Here is a 20,071-nt window from a genome sequence, read left to right on the forward strand (position 1 = left end):
TGGTTCTCCATTTTCTCCGTGAAATTTGTTTTTGTTTTCAGAAATAAGATTTTAAACTACCTTGAGGCAGGGGCTGGGTGGTTGGGGTTAGCATGTCTCCCACTGCATGCTGGGTCTGGAGGACATCTGACCCTGCCCCCTTGACCAGCTCTCTCTTTCATTCCTCCCTTATTTTCTGTTTTAGAGGTAGCACTCTGTTGAATGGTGGATGCTCTTTAACACCTTGTCTATGCCGAAGCAGTGGTGGGACAGCTGTGGTTGGGATGACACTTTTCATTGCATGTAGAGCCCAGGAGACACTCTCTTGCTGCCTTATCTATTTCTCACCATTTGTTTTTATTGTTGATGGGTCAACTGGTGTCAGTTAAATTTTTAGTTTTCTTTCTCGTACTGATCGAAATCTATTGACCAGAAGACATTCTTTCCTCTGTGACTGTTATTGTCCTTCATTGGGCTTGTGGAGAATGGATGTAAGGTGGGGCTTTTCTCACCATTGGATAAGCCCTGGGAGACCACTTGTCTGCTCTGACTTACATACTGACGTGATCCGTACACTTCTCCATAAAGTCTTTCTCAGCTTTGGCATCAGTATTGTCTTAGATGCCTGTCTGGCCACTCGTGCATATGTTCATGATCAGAAAACGTACTTCACGGACATCACTAATTCCAGACAAACTACTCCTGGATTGAGGGACTAATAAGTGTGCTGTTTATCCCTTTAACCCTGAATCATTCAACCAACCATATTGTTAGCACACAATACATGTTCCAAAATCCTGCACACCACGTGGTGCCATCACATGCCGTTATCATACATGAGTGTGGCTGCTTCCAATTTTTGGTGTAGAACTTCTTGTCACACTTCCTACTACTTCCTACAGGATCCACCATATACAGGAGAATGTGGTCCTGCAGGGCTCTGTGTTGTGTGTGCGCTTTTTTCTAGTGGCTATCTATGGTCTAGCTACAGATGTGTGGTCTGTGTCACCCTCCCTTTGTGTTGACGAGTTTTGTGTTTGCTATTGCTCCTGCATTGTGTGTGTTGCTAAATGCCAACTGGGATGTCATACAAAAGGTGCAGTCCTGGGCTCTCGTGCAAAGCTTCCAGTTTTCAGCTGCCAAGACATGAGTCTTGCAATTCTGTTGCTGTCGTACTGTCCATCGCCAACCAGAACTTTGCCTTGATGACCAGGTGCTCAGTGAACAGCCTACTCGCAGAGGCTGGAGTCCCTCCGCTACAGATCAGGCGTCAACAATTGCTGCTCAATTATCCAATACAAATTTGCATCCAGACTACCATGTCCTTTTTTTCTGGTAGGGAGCTACATCTCCCACAACAGTAGCCCAGGACTGTAGTCATGACCACATTTCTTATACAGTGTCTGTGCTCTATACTTAAACTTCCCCCACTTTTGCGTCTTGTTGGGAAGCAATCATGTATGGCCCTTTTGTGCGTTCCACGTCCTCAGATCTGTTGTGACCTTTCCTTTGGATGGAAAGACTCCACTGACCCCACTGCTTCCTTTTTTTCCGGCAGTTCTTGATGCATTTCCAGTTTGGAAGTGGTGTGTACTGATGGCTCCGTGGTTGACAGATGAACTTGTTTTGCCTATGCACATTCAAGACGCAGTGAACTACGCTCCCTGCCAAATGGATGCAGTTTATTCACTGCAGAGTTGGTGACTATCGCTCGAATCCTCAGTCACATTCTTTCTTTCACTGGTGAAACATTCCTAATCAACAGTGATTCCATGAGTACTCTTCAAGCCATTGAGTAGTCCTACCATAAACATCCATTGGCTCAGAGTATCCAAAACGTTCTTTCTGACCTATTAAGTTGGACAGTCAGTCTTTGTCAGGACCATGCACCAAGGTGGGATCTTGGGGAATGAATATGCTAACCGATTGGTCAAGTTCACTACCAGGACGCCGACTTTGGAGATGAGGATTCCAGAACTGGTCCTTCTATCGACTCTACACTGTCAGTTCATGAAGGCTTGCAACACAGGTTGGTGTGCCCTGGTTTCGGATTCACATTGGCTATGCTTGACTGACCTATGGCAACATCTTATGACATGAGGATCCACCACACCGTTGGTGTGGTGCCTGTCTGATGGTGACCCACATCTGTCTGATGGTGACCCACATCCCTACTGGACTGTTACAATTCGGCTACCTTATTGTGGAACCTCAGACTTGCTGACATGTTGCCTCTTTGTAGTAGTGAACGACAATGCCAAAGCGGCTGACTTGGTTTTACATTTTATCCGTGAAAGTAGTTTTTACTCGTCTCTATGAGGCAGGGCATATAGGCTTTGTCACATGCTTCAGGGACTGGAGGGGTATCCTGTCACCTGCTCCGAACCCAGGAGCCCTTGGCTGCCCCTGCTCAGTGTCTGGGCCAGCTCCTGCCCTTCCCACAATTTTAATTCTTCTTATTCTTTTCCATCTGCTATTGATATACTCTCTCATCATCATTCTTCGACCTGTGATTTTAACAACATGTCCGTGTTTCTAGTTTTCCTGGAGTAATATAGTGTGAGGAAACACTGGTCAGATGCAGAAGATCTCTCTCTGATTACGTAACGTATCCCGGCAGCCTCCAGCTGCTTTGTGAGCGGGTATCTCATCCACCTTCACCCTCATACCCATATCTCACTTCTAATTGTTTCTATGTCTTGGTTTTATTGATTCTCAGTTACAGTTGGGTTCATCAGGATTTGTTTTTTGTGTCCTTTCTCTCTGAGAACTCTTCCCAGTTTCATGCCTATGGCCTGTGGTCCACTACAGTCGCCTTGGTCCTGGTTTTGGATAGTGCCATTTTGCCATGCAGGGTACACTTTAATCATGGCAACATATGAAAAGTTTTGGAAATTCTTCCACCCTTGGCCTGAAGGCTGATGATCATCCCGTTTTGGACGTAAGATAGATTGCTTCATTTCCATATTACGACAACCACTACACTGTTTCCCGCATTTGTATGACACACTTTATATACGCTCTACTGTTATTGATATCATCTGTCATGTTGATGTGGAATGTAGGTGGTGGTCACATTAGTGCAACTGGACCGTAACCAACAAGTCGTGTAGTTTCATTTGAAGAAAAAGGAATTTGACTCACAAATCTCAATGTGTGATATTGTTATGAAAACACAGCATTCTGAAAAGTTAAGTAGAGAGTAGTTTTTAGTGGTTGGGGATTGAATGAAACTGAATGTAGGCCGTAAGTGAAGTCAACATCCATTTACTTGAACGCATTTCATAAACACACACATTTGCTGCATCAGCCTAATTTCTTCAGTGTGCTACCTTGTACACAACATTTCTCGGAGGAGTGAAAGGTCACAGCAAAATCAATTTTTGATCACCTAATGATCATCTTCAGTGCTTTAGCGGACAAATTAAAGCTCATAGGCACTGGTGTCTAGTTATGAGCAGTAAAAGAAGCTACGAAACGATCACAATAAATGATCACCAGTGCCTACGAGCTTTAATTTGTACGCTAAAGCACTGAAGATGATCATTATGTGATCGAAAATAGATTTTGCTGTTAATAAATCATCAGAATAACGCCCAATGCTGACCTTCCTTCTAAGTTACCACTTACACTCTCTGCCCAGAGATTTGTGATTTTGTCACTGTCTGCCACTCGAGCTTGAATGAGTACAAACTGTTGAGGCTTTTTCCATCTGAAGATGGAGTGACTGTGGGGTTTCCAGGGATTTTAAACAACACCAGAGGTTCCCCGACCTTGAATGATCACCTGTACCTTGGTACACTTGACCTGCCATTCAAAATAAGTTTCGTTCCCTTACACAACTCGCACACCTTTCTCCAATTTCAATTCTCTCACCCTTCTCAAACAGCACTCCTAATTCCATTGTGTTATTAATCAGTTCTCTTTTCCTTTACATTGTATTGTTGATCTTTCATTTTTGGCTCACATAAGTTGAGTTTACTTTTGAAGCAAAGATTACAAATTGTTAACTTGAAAATTGAGATTGAAAGTTGCTATTTATATTGAGACATGCAAGTGGTACAGATTGTAACATTTCTAAGGCTAGCATAGCAAATATTTTAAGTTGTTGTTGTAACCTAGCATCAGTAAGTTCATCTCTCTGCCTTCATTTTCAGGGGGATTCGCTGTTGTCTTCCTGGTGAAAGGCAGTGGGAGTGGTGGAACACGGTATGCACTGAAGCGGATGTACGTCAATAATGAACATGATCTGAATGTTGCTAAACGAGAGATTCAGATTGCAGTAAGTATGAAACAAAAGCACTATGAGACACTATTTACAGTGTGCGTGTGCGTGTACATGCATGCTTAATTGTGCTTTTTAAGTATCATGAATAGCTTGTACGGCTATTAACAAATAGGTAATGAATAAAAATGTTTTTTAAGTATCATGAATAGCTTGTACCACTATTAACAAATAGATAATGAATAAATATAAGTTAACAAAATGGGAAAATATTGGAATGTGTACAGATATTATGAAAAGGATAGTTGCTACCCATCTTACAGCAGAGATGCAGAGATTCCCCAAATCTCTTGACATGCAAAGTAACGGTACATCTGCAGAAAGAATTGCAATCCACCACCCCAAAACTGATCCATGACCTTATAATCCTATCTGTTGACAAAGGATCCACCGCTGTTATTTTGAAGCGCAAGGATTACCTGGCAGAAGGACTCTGCCAGCTGTCAGATTCATCCAACTACAAACTCTGCCACAGCTACCCCATTCCAGAATCCAACAGAATCTCCTCAAATCCTTAGGTCCATCCTAGAACCACTCCACACACCAATACATTCTACATGCTTCGTAAAGTTCATAAACCTGAACATCCAGGATGCCCGATCGTGCCCGTTACTGTACCCTCACTGAGAGAATCTCTGCTCTCATAGACCATCACCTTCCACCTACCCTCCTATATAAAAGATACCTACCATTTCCTCTAACGACTCTCCGTAGTTTTTGTTCCTTTACTACATTGTGTCCTGCTAGCCACTATTGATGCCACTTCCATTTACACTAACATCCCTGATGCCCTTGATCTTATGCTATTGTACACTAACTTTTCCAATGCATGATGGAATCCAAGCCTACAATCTACTTCCTAGTCACCATCACCAACAATATTCTCACCCACAATTACTTCACCTTCGAAGGCATTACCTACAAAGAAATCTGGGGTATTGCTATGGGCACTTATGACACCAACCTATACCAGCCTCATCATGGGTCATCCGCAGGAATCTTTCCTAAACACCCAGAATCCCAAACCTCTCACCCACCTTCCTAGATGCCAATCTCCACCTCATAGTTGACTAAATTAGTACCTCTGCCTGTATCAAACCCACCAACCACCAGCAATACCTAGACTTCGACAGCTGTCACCGATTCCATACCAAGAAGCGCCTTGCATACAACCTAGCCACCTGAGCCCATTGCATCTGTACTGCCAAATGGTCCCTTGTGAAATATAATGAGGGTCTCATTGAGGCCTTCACAGACCATAATTACCCTCCCAACCTTGTACAAAAACAGATCTCCCATGCCGTCTCTCTTGTCGCCCACCACCTACAAAAAGTCCCACTGTCCGGCCACAGAGGAGCATTCCCCTCATGACTTCAGTACCACGCAGGACTGGAGCAACTGAATCACATTCTCCGCCAGGGTTTCAGCTACCTGAAATGAGGACTAGGGCTGTCTTGCCCACTATCCTTCCCATGTAATAGACCTAGATGTAAGACCTGTCCCGAAGATCGTCCCACCACCACTTAAGCTGGGCCAGTCACAAGCATTACTACCCCCGTCCCCCTACCCCACGGGCCAGGCAGTTAGAATAGGCCCGAGGTATTCCTGCCTGTCTTGAGAGGCGACTAAAAAGAGTCCCACACCTTTCAGCCTTTGTGTGATGGTCCTCTGTAGGGTTTGACCTCCATTTTTCAAAATTTTCCTGAAGAGCGAGCCAATTGGGGAAGTGGGAGGAACACCAGGCTAAGGATGGTAGCGGCTAGTAGCCCCAGTACCTTGTATGTTCGAGAACTGATTGGGAATCTTTCATGATGATGAAGCTTCAGTTTTTTGTTGCCCATTTAGAGGAAAATTTTGGGGAGGTGCAGGGCTTGTCCAAAATGATAAGTGGGTAAATCTTGATCAAAACAGCATCCTATGCCCAGTCACGGGAGTTACTATCTTGTGACAAGCTGAGGGATGTTTCTGTAACCATCACGCCCCATAAGAGCTTAAATATGATCCAGGGTATCATATTTCACAGGGACCTTCTTTTGCAGTCAGATGATGAGCTGCACACCAACTTAGAGTGACGAGGAGTTAATTCCACCGGGCGCATCCGTCGGAGTCTGAGGGATAATCAGGTTGCCACTGGTGCCTTCATCTTGGCCTTCGAGGGTGACACATTACCTGAGAAGGTCAAGGTGATGGTCTACCACTGTGATGTCAAGCCCTTTATCCCTCCCTCAATGTGGTGCATTCAGTGCTGGAAGTTTGCCATGTATTCCCACTGTCCTTCCAGCATCACATGTCGAGATTGTGGTTGTCCATCCCATCCCAATACTCCATGTGCCCCACCTCTCACCTGTGTCAACGGCAGAGAGCATCATTCTCCTTGCTCACCAGACTGCAGGATTTTACAGCGAGAACGGAAAATCATGGAATACAAGACACTGGACCGACTGCCTACACTGAGGCTAACAGGAAATTTGAGCATCTGCATCCTGTGGCTATGACCTCCTCTTATGCTGCCGCTGCAAGAATAGTTTTAGCCCCAGATCCGCAAGTTCCAGTTGGCTCTCAGAGCTGGAAGATTACACCTGTCGCCTTGATGGTGGGGGGCACTTCCCTCCATGATGCTCCCGCACCACCTACCTTGGTAGCACTGACCCCCAACCAACAGGGCCACCAGTCCGAATTCTGAACTGGAGAAGCGTAAGTCTTCTTCAGCTCCTCTCGCTAGGAAGGGGTCCCTTGAGTCACTCCCTTCCCAGGTTTCTGCTAGTGGGAAAGATGACACCCGTCAGTGGCTGAAGTGCCCAAAAGCAGCTGGTTGTAGGGCTTCACGATCATCCTCTGTCCCGGATACAGAATCAGTGACGCCCTCCGAGCCAGAGAAATCGACAAAGACACCCAAAACCAAGGGAATTGCGGTGGCGCCCACACCACTGCTGCCTACAAGCTCTGCGCCTGAGGATGAGGTGAAGATTCTGGCGTCTGCTGAGGACGTAGATCTCGCCAGAGCCTCAGACACAATGGAATAGCCTGTTCAGGAAATAAGTCAGTGGCAGCAGGTGACCCTGAGGCATACACTGCCTCATTGAGTGTTTCACGCCGTCCCAGTCCCACGATCATGTCATCCTCTAGTGGAATTGCAGTGGTTTTTTCCACCACCTGGCTGAGCTACAGCAACAGTTAAGCTTTACACCTGCTCTCTGCATTGCCCTTCACAGCTAAAGGGATATTAAAAGAACCGTAGAAAATATAATAGAGTGTCGGGTGAAGTTTGCGTTTATGTCCTTAGCTCAGTATGTAGTGGAACTGTGCCCCTTCAAACGCCTCTTGACACTGTGGCTGTCAGGATACGGACAATGCAGGAAATAACTGTCTGCAATGTATATCTGCCTCCAGTTGATGCAGTACCCCTGAACGTATTGGCTGCACTGATTGATAAACTCCCTAAATGTTTCCTACTTTTGGGAGATTTTAACACCTTGTGGGTTAGCACTGTGCTTACTGGCCATGGCAGAGATGTCGAAAATTTACTGTCCCAAGTCGGCCTCTGCCTCTTAAATACTGGAGCTGCCACACATTTCAATGTGGCTCATGGCAGTTACTCGACCATTGATATATCAATGTGCTGCCCAGGACTTCAGTCTATCCACTGGAGAGCACATGATGACCTGTGTGGTAGTGACTACTTCCCCATCTTCCTGTCAGTGCCCCGGCATCAGGCTCACGGACACCTACCCAGATGGGCTTTTAAACAAGGTGGACAGGGAAACTTTCACCTCTGCTGTTACTGTTGAATCTCCCCCACATGTTGCCGTCGATGTTCAGATTGAGCAGGTCACTACAATGATTGCGTCTGCAGCGGAAAACGCAATCCCTCTTTCTTTAAGGTGCCCAAGGTGAAAGACAGTCCATTGGTGGTCGCTGGAAGTCACTGAGGCAATTCAAGAGTGTTGACGAGCTCTACAGAGATGCAAGCGGCACCCTTCCCTAGACCATGTAATAGCCTTTAAGCGGCTCCATGCCCGCATTTGCCTGCTTATAAAACAACTGAAACAGCAATGTTTGGGGATGTACAAGTCTACCATTGTGTGCCATATGTCACCTTCCCAAGTCTGGATGACGATCAGACATCTTTTTGGGTACCAAACCCCAACAGGTGTCCCTGGCGTTAATATCAATGACGTGCTCTCTACTGACGCAGATGCGATTGCCGACCACTTCGCTGAGTACTATGCTTGAACCTCTGCATCAGTGGACTATCCCTCAGCTTTTTGCACCCTCAAATGGCAGATGGAAAAGAAAGTCCTCTCGTTCACTACACGCCATAGTGAACCTTATAATGCCCACTTAGAGAGTGGGAGCTCCTCAGCACCCTTGCACATTGCCCTTATACAGCTCTTGCACTGGATTGGATCCACAGTCAGATGATTAAACATTCTTGTCTGAGTACAAGCGATATCTCCCCGTCATCTTCAACTGGATCTGGTGCGATGGCAACATTCCAGCGCAGTGGTGGGAGAGCACCGTAATTCCGGCGCTAAAACCCAGTAAAAATCCGCTTGATGTGGATAGCTATTGTTCCATCAGCCTCACCAACGTTCTCTGTAAGCTGCTGTAACGTATGGTGTGTCGGTGGTTGGGTTGGGTTGGGTCCTGGAGTCACATGGCCTACTGGCTCCATGTCAAGGCGCCTTCCGCCAGAGTCGCACTACCACTGATAATCTAGTGTCCCTCAAGTCTGCTATCCAAACAGATGTAAAGCATACAATACGACCTGCGAAATCATATCCTTGCCACATTGTATGAGTGGGGTCATGGGGTCTCTGGGGCCCGCTCCAGATTTTTATCAAAACTTCCTGTCGCTCTGTACTTTCTGTGTCCAAGTTGGTGCCTCCCGTAGTTCCCTCCATATTCAGAGGAAAGACGTTCCGCAGGGCTCTTTTTTCAGTGGTCATTAATGGCCTAGCAGCAGCTGTAGGTCCTTCGGTCGCCCCTTCTCCTTATTCGGATGACTTCTACATTTCGTATTGCTTCTCCAGTACTGGTGTTTCTGAGCAGTGCCTACAGGGAGCCATTCACAAGGTGCACTCATGGGCTCTATCTCACGGCTTCCAGTTTTCAACTGTGAAGTCATGTGTCGTGCACTTTTGTCGGCGTGATACCATTCATCTGGAACCAGAACTTTATGTTAATGACAATCCACTCACTGTAGTGGAGACATATCGATTCTTAGGACTGGTTTTCGACACCCGATTGACTTGGCTACCTCACCTTCTTCAGCTTAAGCAGAAATGCTGGCAGCACCTCAGTGCCCTCTGCTGCCTGAGCAACACCAGCTGGAGTGCAGATCGCTCTACACTGCTGCAGCTGTACAGAGTCGTTGTTCAATCCCACCTTGACTACGGGAGTTTGGTTTACAGTTCAGCAACGCCGTCAGCATTGTATTTACTCGAGCCAGTGCACCTCTGTAGCGTTTGCCTAGCGACGGGCGCTTTTACAGGGTGTATACGACCCGGGAAATCCGGGAAAAACCCGGGAATTTTTTCATCCGGGAGAAAACCAGGAACTTTTCGGACTTCCGGGGACTTTTCGGACTTCCGGGGACTTTTCGGACTTCCGGGGACTTTTCGGACTTCCGGGGACTTTTCGGACTTCCGGGGACTTTTCGGACTTCCGGGGACTTTTCGGACTTCCGGGCGCTTTTCGGGCGCTTCCGGGCGCTTTTCGGGCGCTTCCGGGCGCTTTTCGGGCGCTTCCGGGCACTTTTCGGGCGCTTCCGGGCGCTTTTCCGGCATCTGGGAACTTTACGTTGTTTCAGCTTTCAGTTAAATTTTTGTAATTTTGACTGGTAAGAATTGATTCTCCTGTTACTGGAGAATGATACAGCAGAATAAAATATAAACAAAAGGGAAAAAATAAAACTTAAGTGGCAAAGGAAATGCGCAATTTACAACAACAAAACACCGAGCACGCACAAGCGTCTGCAAATAGCAAAAATATGTTAAAGGCCGTAGGGTGAAGACTACGTAATTCTTCGTAACAATAAACTGCTTGCTGCATGATGTCACAACTGTTCACATTAAGCTCGTTAGAAACAAGCAAGTAGCCAGATGCAAACGAGAAAAATTTTTATCACGCGGCCTAGCTGCCAGCTTCGCGCATGCACAAAATTGTCCGAGTTGTAGTGGGGCGGGCGTTATTCTCCATGTGACCTGTGTTTGCATTAATTGATTTCGCTGCTTCTCTTCGTTTACAGCTCCCACGTCAAATGAAAACGAAAAGGGTTTCTGTGGCCTGGAGCTATCAAGCGAATTAAAATATATTCACATAATTACGGAGGGCAAAATTATATTGTTAGTTTCAGTTTTCTGATTTTATTTTATTTTCAAGTTATTAGCAGTCATGCATTAATTGCCTTGCAGAACAATGAAGTTAGTTTTGCAAGTTTCCTAAAGAAATTTGGTTTTATTAATCTTTCCACTGAGGCAATCATTTTATTTGAAATGGAGTGTTTCATTCCACAGTATTGGCTAGTTCCAACTGTTCGCTGAATTTCAAGTGCACGTTATCATCTTCTGCCATGTATGGCATTATGCCATAATAAAGAACCAAACATGAGATCGTAGTGTACTGGTACTCCAAGAAAATGTACATCCCAAAAACCACACTGAAAACCTTAATATCAGATGGGACCTACTTCATTGTGAATCTGGAAAAAAAAAAAAAACAATGTGCACTTCAAGCTGAATTATGCATTTGAGTATGTTTTATGAAATTCCAATGCTCTTGGGAGTATCCTCTGATACTCTTAGTGCTTTATACATATGAATATGCGGGTTTCCTACACCACTGCAGTTGCGTACGTGCAATAATGCCTGTTTTCTGGCACTCTCTGGCAACTGGTAAATTGAACCTATTTCTAACAGTCTCCGGATAGTATTGCAAACGGTGGTTCGAAAAGCGTTACTTTCAAAGTAATTTTCTTTTTACGCAAGATGAATTATGTTACGTGTGAAAAAGTGGGATGAATTTCTAAATCACAGAGCATTTAAAACTGAACACTTTCAGGACCAGCCACTTAGAAGAATTTCGAGCCCAGGCATTTATGTCATAATTTTAAATTTACTGGCACATTTGTGTGACATATCTTAAAGTATAACACATGCTAAAAAAAAATCAGTATTTCATGTGAAAGCTTAGCTTCTGTTGTAGCTTGTTAATCTTAAGACACCAATATTGTATGTGAAGCTTAGCTTTTCTTGTAACTATACTATGTATATCAATGTAAACCGTTAACTTTTCCTCTTAGTGTGTTAACGCTACATAACCGGTGATCTTGATATTGGCTGACTATAATACGTGTCTTATGCTCTGAATATCTGCTGTCATTGGCTGGCGAGATCATGTGGCATGAGATATGATTGGCCTACAGAAGGACATCGGAACCTCGGTTCCAACACTCCTAAAACTAACGCGCTGTGTTTGGTGAAATTCGAATTTATACTGTCGTAATACAAAAATATGCAGCCTGTATGTTCCTGCAAAACAAAGGTCTTTCCAAAACTCCTCTACTTTTTTTTTTTTTTTTTTTTTTCATTAAAAGTCTTTCCAAAACTTCTCTCCCCCGTCTTTACTTTTTTTCCGGGACGTTATACAAGAGTGTATAAAACATTAACCATTCAAAGGATTAATATGTTTTACAGTTCCGAGGGAAAATGTGTGGAAAACATACTGTCAGTTGACATGGAAAAAGTGTATTTTCGCCCGAGAAAAAGCATAATTTTTAAATGGGCTATCCGGGAATTTTTTTTGCTTGTCCCCATATACACCCTGTTTTAGAATGATTCTGGTGACCAGTGTCCTGGTGGTGGCTGGAGTCCCTCCATTGCGGATTCGACGTGCAGAACTGCTCACCAGTTATGTTGCACACATTTTGTAGTTCTCCTGAGCATCCAAATTAGCGTTTATTTTCCCACCTGTGGCAGCTCATCTCCCGCTTTAGCAGTTCACGTGTGATCCCTTCTCTCCGAACTGGAGTCCTTTCCTTCACCACCTCTACTTGAGGCCCAGTCACATACATCTCCATGGTGTACACCTCGGCCGAAGCTTTGTCCGTACCTTTTGCATGGCCCTAAAGACTCTGTTAACCCCACTGCTCTCCGCTGTCACTTCATCGCGATTCTTAACATGTTCCGGGGCTCTGAAATTGTTTACACCAATGGCTCAATGGCTGATGGTAATGTTGGCTTTGCCTAAGTCCGCAGAGACAATATTGAACAGCATTCCTTGCCCCCTAGCTGCAGTGTATTCACTGCAGAGCTTGTGGCCATATCTCGTGCACTTCAGTACATCTGTGTTCGTTCTGGTGAGTCGTTTCTTCTCTGTTCTGACTCCCTGAGCAGCTTACGAGCTATCAATCAGTGCTACCCTCACCATCCTTTGGTAGCGAACATCCAGGAGTCCACCTCTGCCCTGGAACGGTCCAGTCGGTCAGTAGTGTGTGTGTGTGTGGACCCCAGGACTATCGGAATCCCAGACAATGAGCTTGCTGACAGGCTGGCCAAACAGGTGACGTGTAAACCGCTCCTGGGGATTGGCATCTCGGAAACTGACCTGCATTCTGTCTTATGCCACAAGGTTTTACAGCTTTGGGAGACGGAGTGGCATAATAGTATGCGCAAGCTGCATGTCATCAAGGACACAGTGAATGTGTTGAAGTCTTCCATGCAGGCTTCTCGCAGGGAATCAGTTGTCCTTTGTCAGCTCCACATTGGCCATCTGTGGCTTTCACATGGTTACCTCCTCTGTCACGAGGACCCACTTCAGTGTCGCCGTGGCTCCCAAATGAAGTCGTCCATCTCGTGCTGGACTGCCCACTTTTAGCCATTCTGCTGCGGACTTTTAACTTTCCCAGCACCCTACCTTCTGTTTTGGGCGACAATGCCTCAACAGCAGCTTTAGTTTAACATTTTATTCGTGTGCGTGGGTTTTATCATATGATCTGAGTATTAGCGCATGTCCTTTGTCTGTCTGTGTCCTCCACCCTAGGACTTTTAGGGTGGAAGTTCTGATGTGTTGCAGAGTGGCTGGCTTCTCCTTTTTTTTATTCTCATGGTCAGCCAGCCATGGTAAGCTGCTTCCTTGTTTTTAATCTCTTCTCCCTGTTTCTTTCGTCTCTCTGTGGTTTTCTTGTCCTGTTTTTCCATTGTAGTGTTTGGGCCAAGGAAAAATTGGAGCACCCTGTTGCTGAGCATGCCACTCAACAAGACGTTCTTCATTTCAGTGACTGCTTCACAGCCTGTGCCATCTGGATCCTCCCCACCAACACCAGATTGTCTGGACTGTGCAGGTGGGAATTCTCCTGGCAATATATCCTACGTTCCCGTAACCCTCCTGGCCTCAACCTTCGTCAATCATTGTCCTTATCCATCTAGCCACACAGTCTTTTTACTTCTCTATTTTTCAATTACTTCCTTTCCTCCCCCCTCCCCTCCACCCCACTCATCTGACCTGACTGCACCCCCCTGCGGGTTCGGGGGTAAGAATAGGCCCGCGGTATTCCTGCCTGTCGTAAGAGGCGACTAAAAGGAGTCTCAAACGTTTCGGCCTTCTGTGATGGTCCCCTCTTGGGTTGGACCTCCTTTTTTCTTCCAAATTTCCGTCGTCAGTGCGTGCCATTTGGGGAAGGTCACCTTACGTGGTGTTTTTGTATTGGTCCATCATGCTCCACCATCTTGCATGTTACCTATTGTTGTGTGGGGGGGGACTACGCCCACCATCTTCTGGGTTGTCTCCTTCTCGCCTTGTGCGCACTCTTCTTCTTAGCGCCTACGACAACTGTGGACCCTTTAAACACCTAAAATCCAGCACGGTAGCCAGTCCGTTGTGGTGGGGTCGTCATGTACCCTCTTGGTGGTAGCCCCCTGACCACGCAGGGATCGCACTACAGATGCCAGAGCTGTTTCCTCCCCATGCATGCCAAGGAGTATGTGCCCATCTTGTCTGGGGCATGGGGACTCCGGGCAACGGGATATCGGCCAGGTACCCGTTGCTTTGGCTGGGTGGCGCCCTTGGGGAGAGCCCTCGTTCGGAGTAGGTGGCATCTGGGCGGATGTGGCGCAATGAAGCGCAATAAATCACACCAAGCTGGTGGTCGCACGGCCACCAGCGTCTCTAAGCGAGGTAGAGTCGACTTCGATGCTGCGCAATATGACCCTCAGACGTTCCCCTCGTTGGCTGCGCCATGGGAGGGACGCCGATCTAGTGCCAAGCGGGAGCCTTATGTACCGCAATACCTTGTCTGCAGCAGGACTGATGGTGACTCCTTTCTTCCGACGAAGCCTATGTTTTTTGTGGAACACCTGGAGGATAAGTTTGGGGAAGTGGCAGGGTTGTCAAAAATGAGGAATGGGTCCATCCTCCTCAAGACGTCCTCCCCAGCCCAGTCACGAGCGCTGCTCTTGTGTGATAAGCTGGGTGACGTCCCTGTTACCGTCACTCCCCACAGTAGCTTAAATATGGTCCAGGGGATTATTTACCATCGTGACCTCTTGTTACAATCCGATGACGAGCTGCGAGCCGACTTGGAACGGCGTGGTGTGCATTTTGTCCGTCGTGTCCATCGAGGACCCAAGACAAACAGGGTGGCCACCGGTGCCTTTATCTTGGCCTTCGAGGGTGATGTCTTGCCCGAGAAGGTCAAGGTAATGGTTTACCGTTGCGACGTGAAGCCATACGTCCCTCCCCCGATGCGGTGCTTCCAGTGCTGGAAGTTTGGGCATATGTCCTCCCGTTGCCCATCCAGCGCTACATGTCGAGATTGCGGACGCCCCTCTCATCCCGATTCTCCATGTGCGCCCCCGCCTGTATGTGTCAACTGTGGGGAGCACCACTCTCCATGCTCGCCGGATTGCCCCGTTCTTCATAAGGAGCGGAAGATAATGGAATTTAAGACCCTGGACTGGCTTACTTATCGAGAGGCTAAACAGAAATTTGAAAGGTTGTATCCTGCTTCCCTTCGAACATCTTATGCTGCAGCCACGTTATCGTCGCCCACGCGAGCGACGGTTGTCGCTTCATCGGTGCCGCCTTCAGTGGGCCCTCGGGGCCATGTATCTCTGTCTGCCCCCCTCTTGCCTGGGGGCAAGCCTTCCTCTATTGCCCCCTTAGCAGTTGGGGGCAAACCCTCTTCTGTCGCTCCCCCCAAGCTTACTTCGGGAGTGACATCTGCTCCACAACTGGGAGGCTCGATTCCTCCCCCTCCTTCTCCGGCGGCGTTGCCTCCGCCGGTTCCTCTCTCGCGGAAGGGGTCCCTCGGGGCTCTCCCTTCCTCCGTTTCTTCTCCTTCCCAGCCAGATGTCAGCCAGTGGCTGAAGGTTCCGCCACCTGCTGATTGTAGGGCTTCTGCGTCGTCGTCATCCTCCGACGTTCCTTCAGAGAAGCTCTCCCAGCCCTCTCACCCTAAGGGCAGACGTGAGAAGAAGGAACGGAATGTGTCCAAGAAGAAGGACGTTCCGGCAGTTTCAGCACCGCCTGCTGTACATAGTCCTGGCTCCGGGGATGAGGTGGAGATCCTCGCCTCTGCCGCGGATCTCGCCCTCACGGAACCCTTGGGGGCCTCTCCTATGGACTCAGCTGACTCTCCCCCAGTGGCGGCAGTTGGCTCTGGAGCCCTGTCTGCCTCTTAGTCGCATTCACGCCCTCCCAGTCCCTTCCTGCTTCCATTCTCCAATGGAACTGCGGCGGTTATTTCCGCCACCTGCCTGAGCTCCGGATGCTTCTGAGTGATTCCCCTGTTCTCTGCATTGCTCTGCAGGAAACTTGGTTTCCTTCACTACGGACCCCCGCCCTTCGCGGTTATCAGGGATACTATAAGAACCGTGCTGCCTGTCATCGAGCGTCAGGTGGGGTTTGCCTCTTTGTTCACCACTCTGTCTGTAGTTCGCCAGTACCCCTTCAGACGCCTTTAGAGGCAGTTGCTGCCAGGGTTGAGCTCTCGCCGGCTATTACTGTTTGCTCTGTTTACATTCCTCCGGATGGGGAGCTCCCCCGACATGTCTTGGCTGCACTGCTGGCTCAACTCCCGCCACCTTTGCTGCTTCTGGGCGATTTCAATGCCCACAACCCTCTATGGGGTGGGACTGTCTCTGATGACCGCGGTCGGGCCGTGGAGCATGTGTTGGCTCAGCTCGACCTTAGCCTCTTGAATACCGGTGCTCCCACGCATTTCAGTGTTGCCCATGGCTCGTTCTCGGCCATCGATCTCTCTATTTGCAGCCCCGGACTTGTCCCATCCCTCCACTGGAGGGTGCACCCTGACCTGTGCGGTAGTGACCATTTTCCCATCTATTTGTCACTACCCCAGAGTCGTTCTTCTGGGCGCCTGCCCCGCTGGGCTCTCCACAGGGCAGACTGGCCGGCTTTTACTTCTGCTGCTGCCATTGAGTCTCCCCCAGAGGGTGACATTGACGAGGTGGTCCGTGTTTTAACCACATCCATCATTTCAGCGGCCGCGGCTGCCATCCCCCGTTCTTCTGGCCTCCCTCGGAGGAAGGCTGTCCCCTGGTGGTCGCCGGAGATTGCTGAGGCTATTCGCGACCGTAGGCGGGCTCTCCACTCTCCAGCGTCATAGGCGGCACCCGTCTCTGGAGACCCTCATCGCCTTTAAGAGGCTCCGTGCCTTCGCCCGTCGTCTTATTGCACGGCGTAAGCAGGAGTGCTGGGTGAGGTACGTGTCCTCCCTGGGCTCCTGTGTCTCCTCCTCGCTCGTGTGGTCCCGGATCCGGCGGATTTATGGATCCCAGACCCCTATGGGTGTCCCTGGGCTCTCCTTGGACGGCGCTGTCTGCACGGACGCTGCCGCCATTGCTGAACGGCTAGCCGCGCACTTTGCTCAGAGCTCTGCGACTGCATCCTATCCCCCCGCCTTTCGCTCTCTAAAGGAGCGAGCCGAGCGGACGCCGTTCTCATTCCACACGCGTCATTATGAAACATACAATGCTCCTTTCAGCGAGAGGGAATTCCTCGCTGCCCTCGCCGATTGCCCTGATACAGCACCAGGACCGGACTGCATCCACGTGCAGATGCTGAAGCATCTCTCCGGGGACTGCCAGAGACACATCCTCACCATCTTTAACCGCATTTGGAGCGAGGGCGTGTTCCCGTCGCAATGGCGAGAGGGTCTTATTGTCCCCATCGTGAAGCCCGGTGCGGACCCACTGGTGGTGGACAGCTATCGTCCCATTACCCTCACCAACGTTTTGTGCAAATTGCTCGAACGTATGGTGGGGCGGCGTTTGTGTTGGGTCCTTGAGTCGCGCGGTCTCCTCGCTCCATCCCAGGGTGGCTTCCGTCGGGGCCGGTCTGCAGTGGACAATTTGGTGCGGCTGGAATCTGCTGTCCGTACGGCTTTTGCCCGACGTCAGCATCTTGTTGCTGTATTTTTCGATCTGCGGAAGGCGTATGACACCACATGGAGGCATCACATCCTCGCCACGTTGCATGGGTGGGGTCTTCGTGGTCGGCTCCCGGCTTTTCTTCAAAGCTTTTATTGCGCCGCTCTTTCCGGGTGCAAGTCGGTGCCACCTCTAGTTCCTCTTATATACAGGAAAATGGGGTCCCGCAGGGCTCGGTGTTGAGCGTCTCCTTATTTTTAGTGGCCATTAATAGTTTGGCTGCAGCAGTGGGGTCGTCGGTGTCTCCTTCTTTGTATGCCGACCACTTCTGCATCTCATTTAGCTCCACGACTACGGGAGTCGCCGAACGCAGGCTGCAAGTCGCCGTTCGCAAGGCAGCATCATGGGCTCTGACTCATGGTTTTCAGTTCTCTGCTGCCAAGACTCGGGTTATGCACTTCTGCAGGCGTCGCATGGTCCACCCTCATCCTGAACTTTACCTCGACGGCCACCTGCTTGAAGTGGTGGACACTTGCCGCTTCTTGGGACTCGTGTTTGATGCCCGGCTCACATGGGTTCCTCATGTTACTCAGCTGAAGCACACACGTCTTGGGGTGCGGATCGCTGCACGCTGCTGCGATTGTACAGAGCCCTTGTGCAGTCTCGGCTTGATTATGGGAGCCTGGCCTATGGGTCTGCATCACCCTCAGTGTTGCAGTTGTTAGACCCCATACACCACTCTGGGGTCCGGCTTGCAACTGGCGCTTTTCGTATGAGCCCCGTGGATAGTCTACTGGTGGAGGCCGGGGTTCCCCCGCTGCGGATTCGCCGCTATCGACTGCTCGCCGACTATGCTGTCCACGTGCATTGCTCGCCAGGCCATCCCAATCGTCGCCTGCTTTTCCCTGCCATGGTCCTCCATCTGCCCGAACGGCGACCTAGGTCTGGGCTTTCCGTCGCTGTCCGCGTTCAGTCCCTGCTGTCGGAATTGGGTTCATTCCCTCTTCCGCCTCCCTTCCGGGTCCGTGCACCTACGCCTCCCTGGTGTTTGTCCCGGCCGTCCGTCCGTCTGGACTTGGCACAGGGACCCAAGGACTCGGTTCCGCCTGTGGCCCTCTGTCGCCGTTTTCTTGCTCTCCTCGCCTCATTTTCGGACTGTGAGACTGTCTACACTGATGGTTCCCTGGTTGATGGTCGCACTGCCTATTCTTTTGCTCATGCTGCTCATGTTGAGCAGCGCTCCTTGCCGGCTGGCTGCAGTATTTTTACTGCAGAGCTGGTGGCCATATTGCGCGCTCTTGAGCATATGCGTTTCTGCTCAGGTAGGTCCGTCGTGATCTGCAGTGACTCCCTGAGCAGCCTTCAGGCCATCGACCGCTGCTATCCCTCCTCTCCTCTGGTGTCCTCCATTCAGGAGACTGTTTCCGCCATTGCCCGTTCTGGTCGTTCGGTGGTCTTGGTTTGGACGCCCGGTCATGTTGGCATCCCAGGGAACGAACGTGTCGACAGGCTGGCCAAAGGGGCGATTGACGCCCCGGCTTTGGAGGTCGGCCTTACGGCTCGCGACCAGCAGATGGTGTTGCGCCGTAAGCTGATTGGGATGTGGGCTGCTGAGTGGCGTGGCATGACAGCCCCGAATAAACTGCGGGCTGTCAAGGGGACGACCGATGTGTGGCGTTCCTCCCTGCGGGCTTCTCGCAGGGACTCGGTAGTCCTGTGTCGGCTGCGCATCGGCCATACATACCTGACGCACGGCCATCTGTTGCGTCAGGAGGATCCCCCCTTGTGTCGGTGTGGGTCCCGGCTGACGGTCGGCCACATTTTGCTGGAGTGTCCTCGACTGCGCACACTCCGGCAATCTTTTAATCTCCCGGGCACTTTGGCTTTGGTTTTATCCGACGATGCCTCCATGGCTGACAATGTTTTACATTTTATCCGTAGTAGTCGTTTTTATGGTTCGATTTAGGGAGGTCCTGGGCCTTTCCCTTTCTGTGTCTTTTGTCCTTGTGTCTGTTGCTGTTCTGGTGTGCCGTCAGATGGTTGACTCTTTCCCTTTTTTCTCATGGTCAGTCAACCAGTCTCCGGCCATCCTCCTTTCTTCTGTTTCTTTCTGTCTGGTGTTCCTCTGTCCTGTTCTTGTCTGTAGTGTTTCTTGCTGCATTTGTGTTCTTTTAGCGCCTGGGGGGACGTCTCCCCCCCCCCCCCCCCTTTGGTTTTTATTTGCTCCGTAGATTTTCGGCTCGCCTGATTTTGGAATGGGGGACTGATGACCTTCGCTGTTTAGTCCCCCTTACCCTTCCCAACAACCACCACCACCACCTGACTGCAACTAGCTGCCCTACTCACTCTCCATCTCATCCCTCTGTGCTTCTGCAAGCAGTACTCTACCATCCCCCACCCCTACCCTGCTATCTTTCCC

General features: G+C 49.3%; 1 protein-coding gene across 1 annotated transcript in view; it reads left to right on the plus strand.

Annotated features, from left to right (window-relative positions):
- The window catches only part of LOC124620131, a 250,344-nt gene that overhangs the window by 41,347 nt on the left and 188,926 nt on the right, over positions 1-20,071 (plus strand). Inside the window, exon 3 of the mRNA XM_047146805.1 lies at positions 4,137-4,261. Coding sequence (XP_047002761.1) covers positions 4,137-4,261 — 125 coding nt within the window. The remainder of the gene's footprint in view (positions 1-4,136; positions 4,262-20,071) is intronic.

Source organism: Schistocerca americana, chromosome 1 (assembly GCF_021461395.2).
Source record: "Schistocerca americana isolate TAMUIC-IGC-003095 chromosome 1, iqSchAmer2.1, whole genome shotgun sequence".
Taxonomy (NCBI): Eukaryota; Metazoa; Arthropoda; class Insecta; order Orthoptera; family Acrididae; genus Schistocerca; species Schistocerca americana.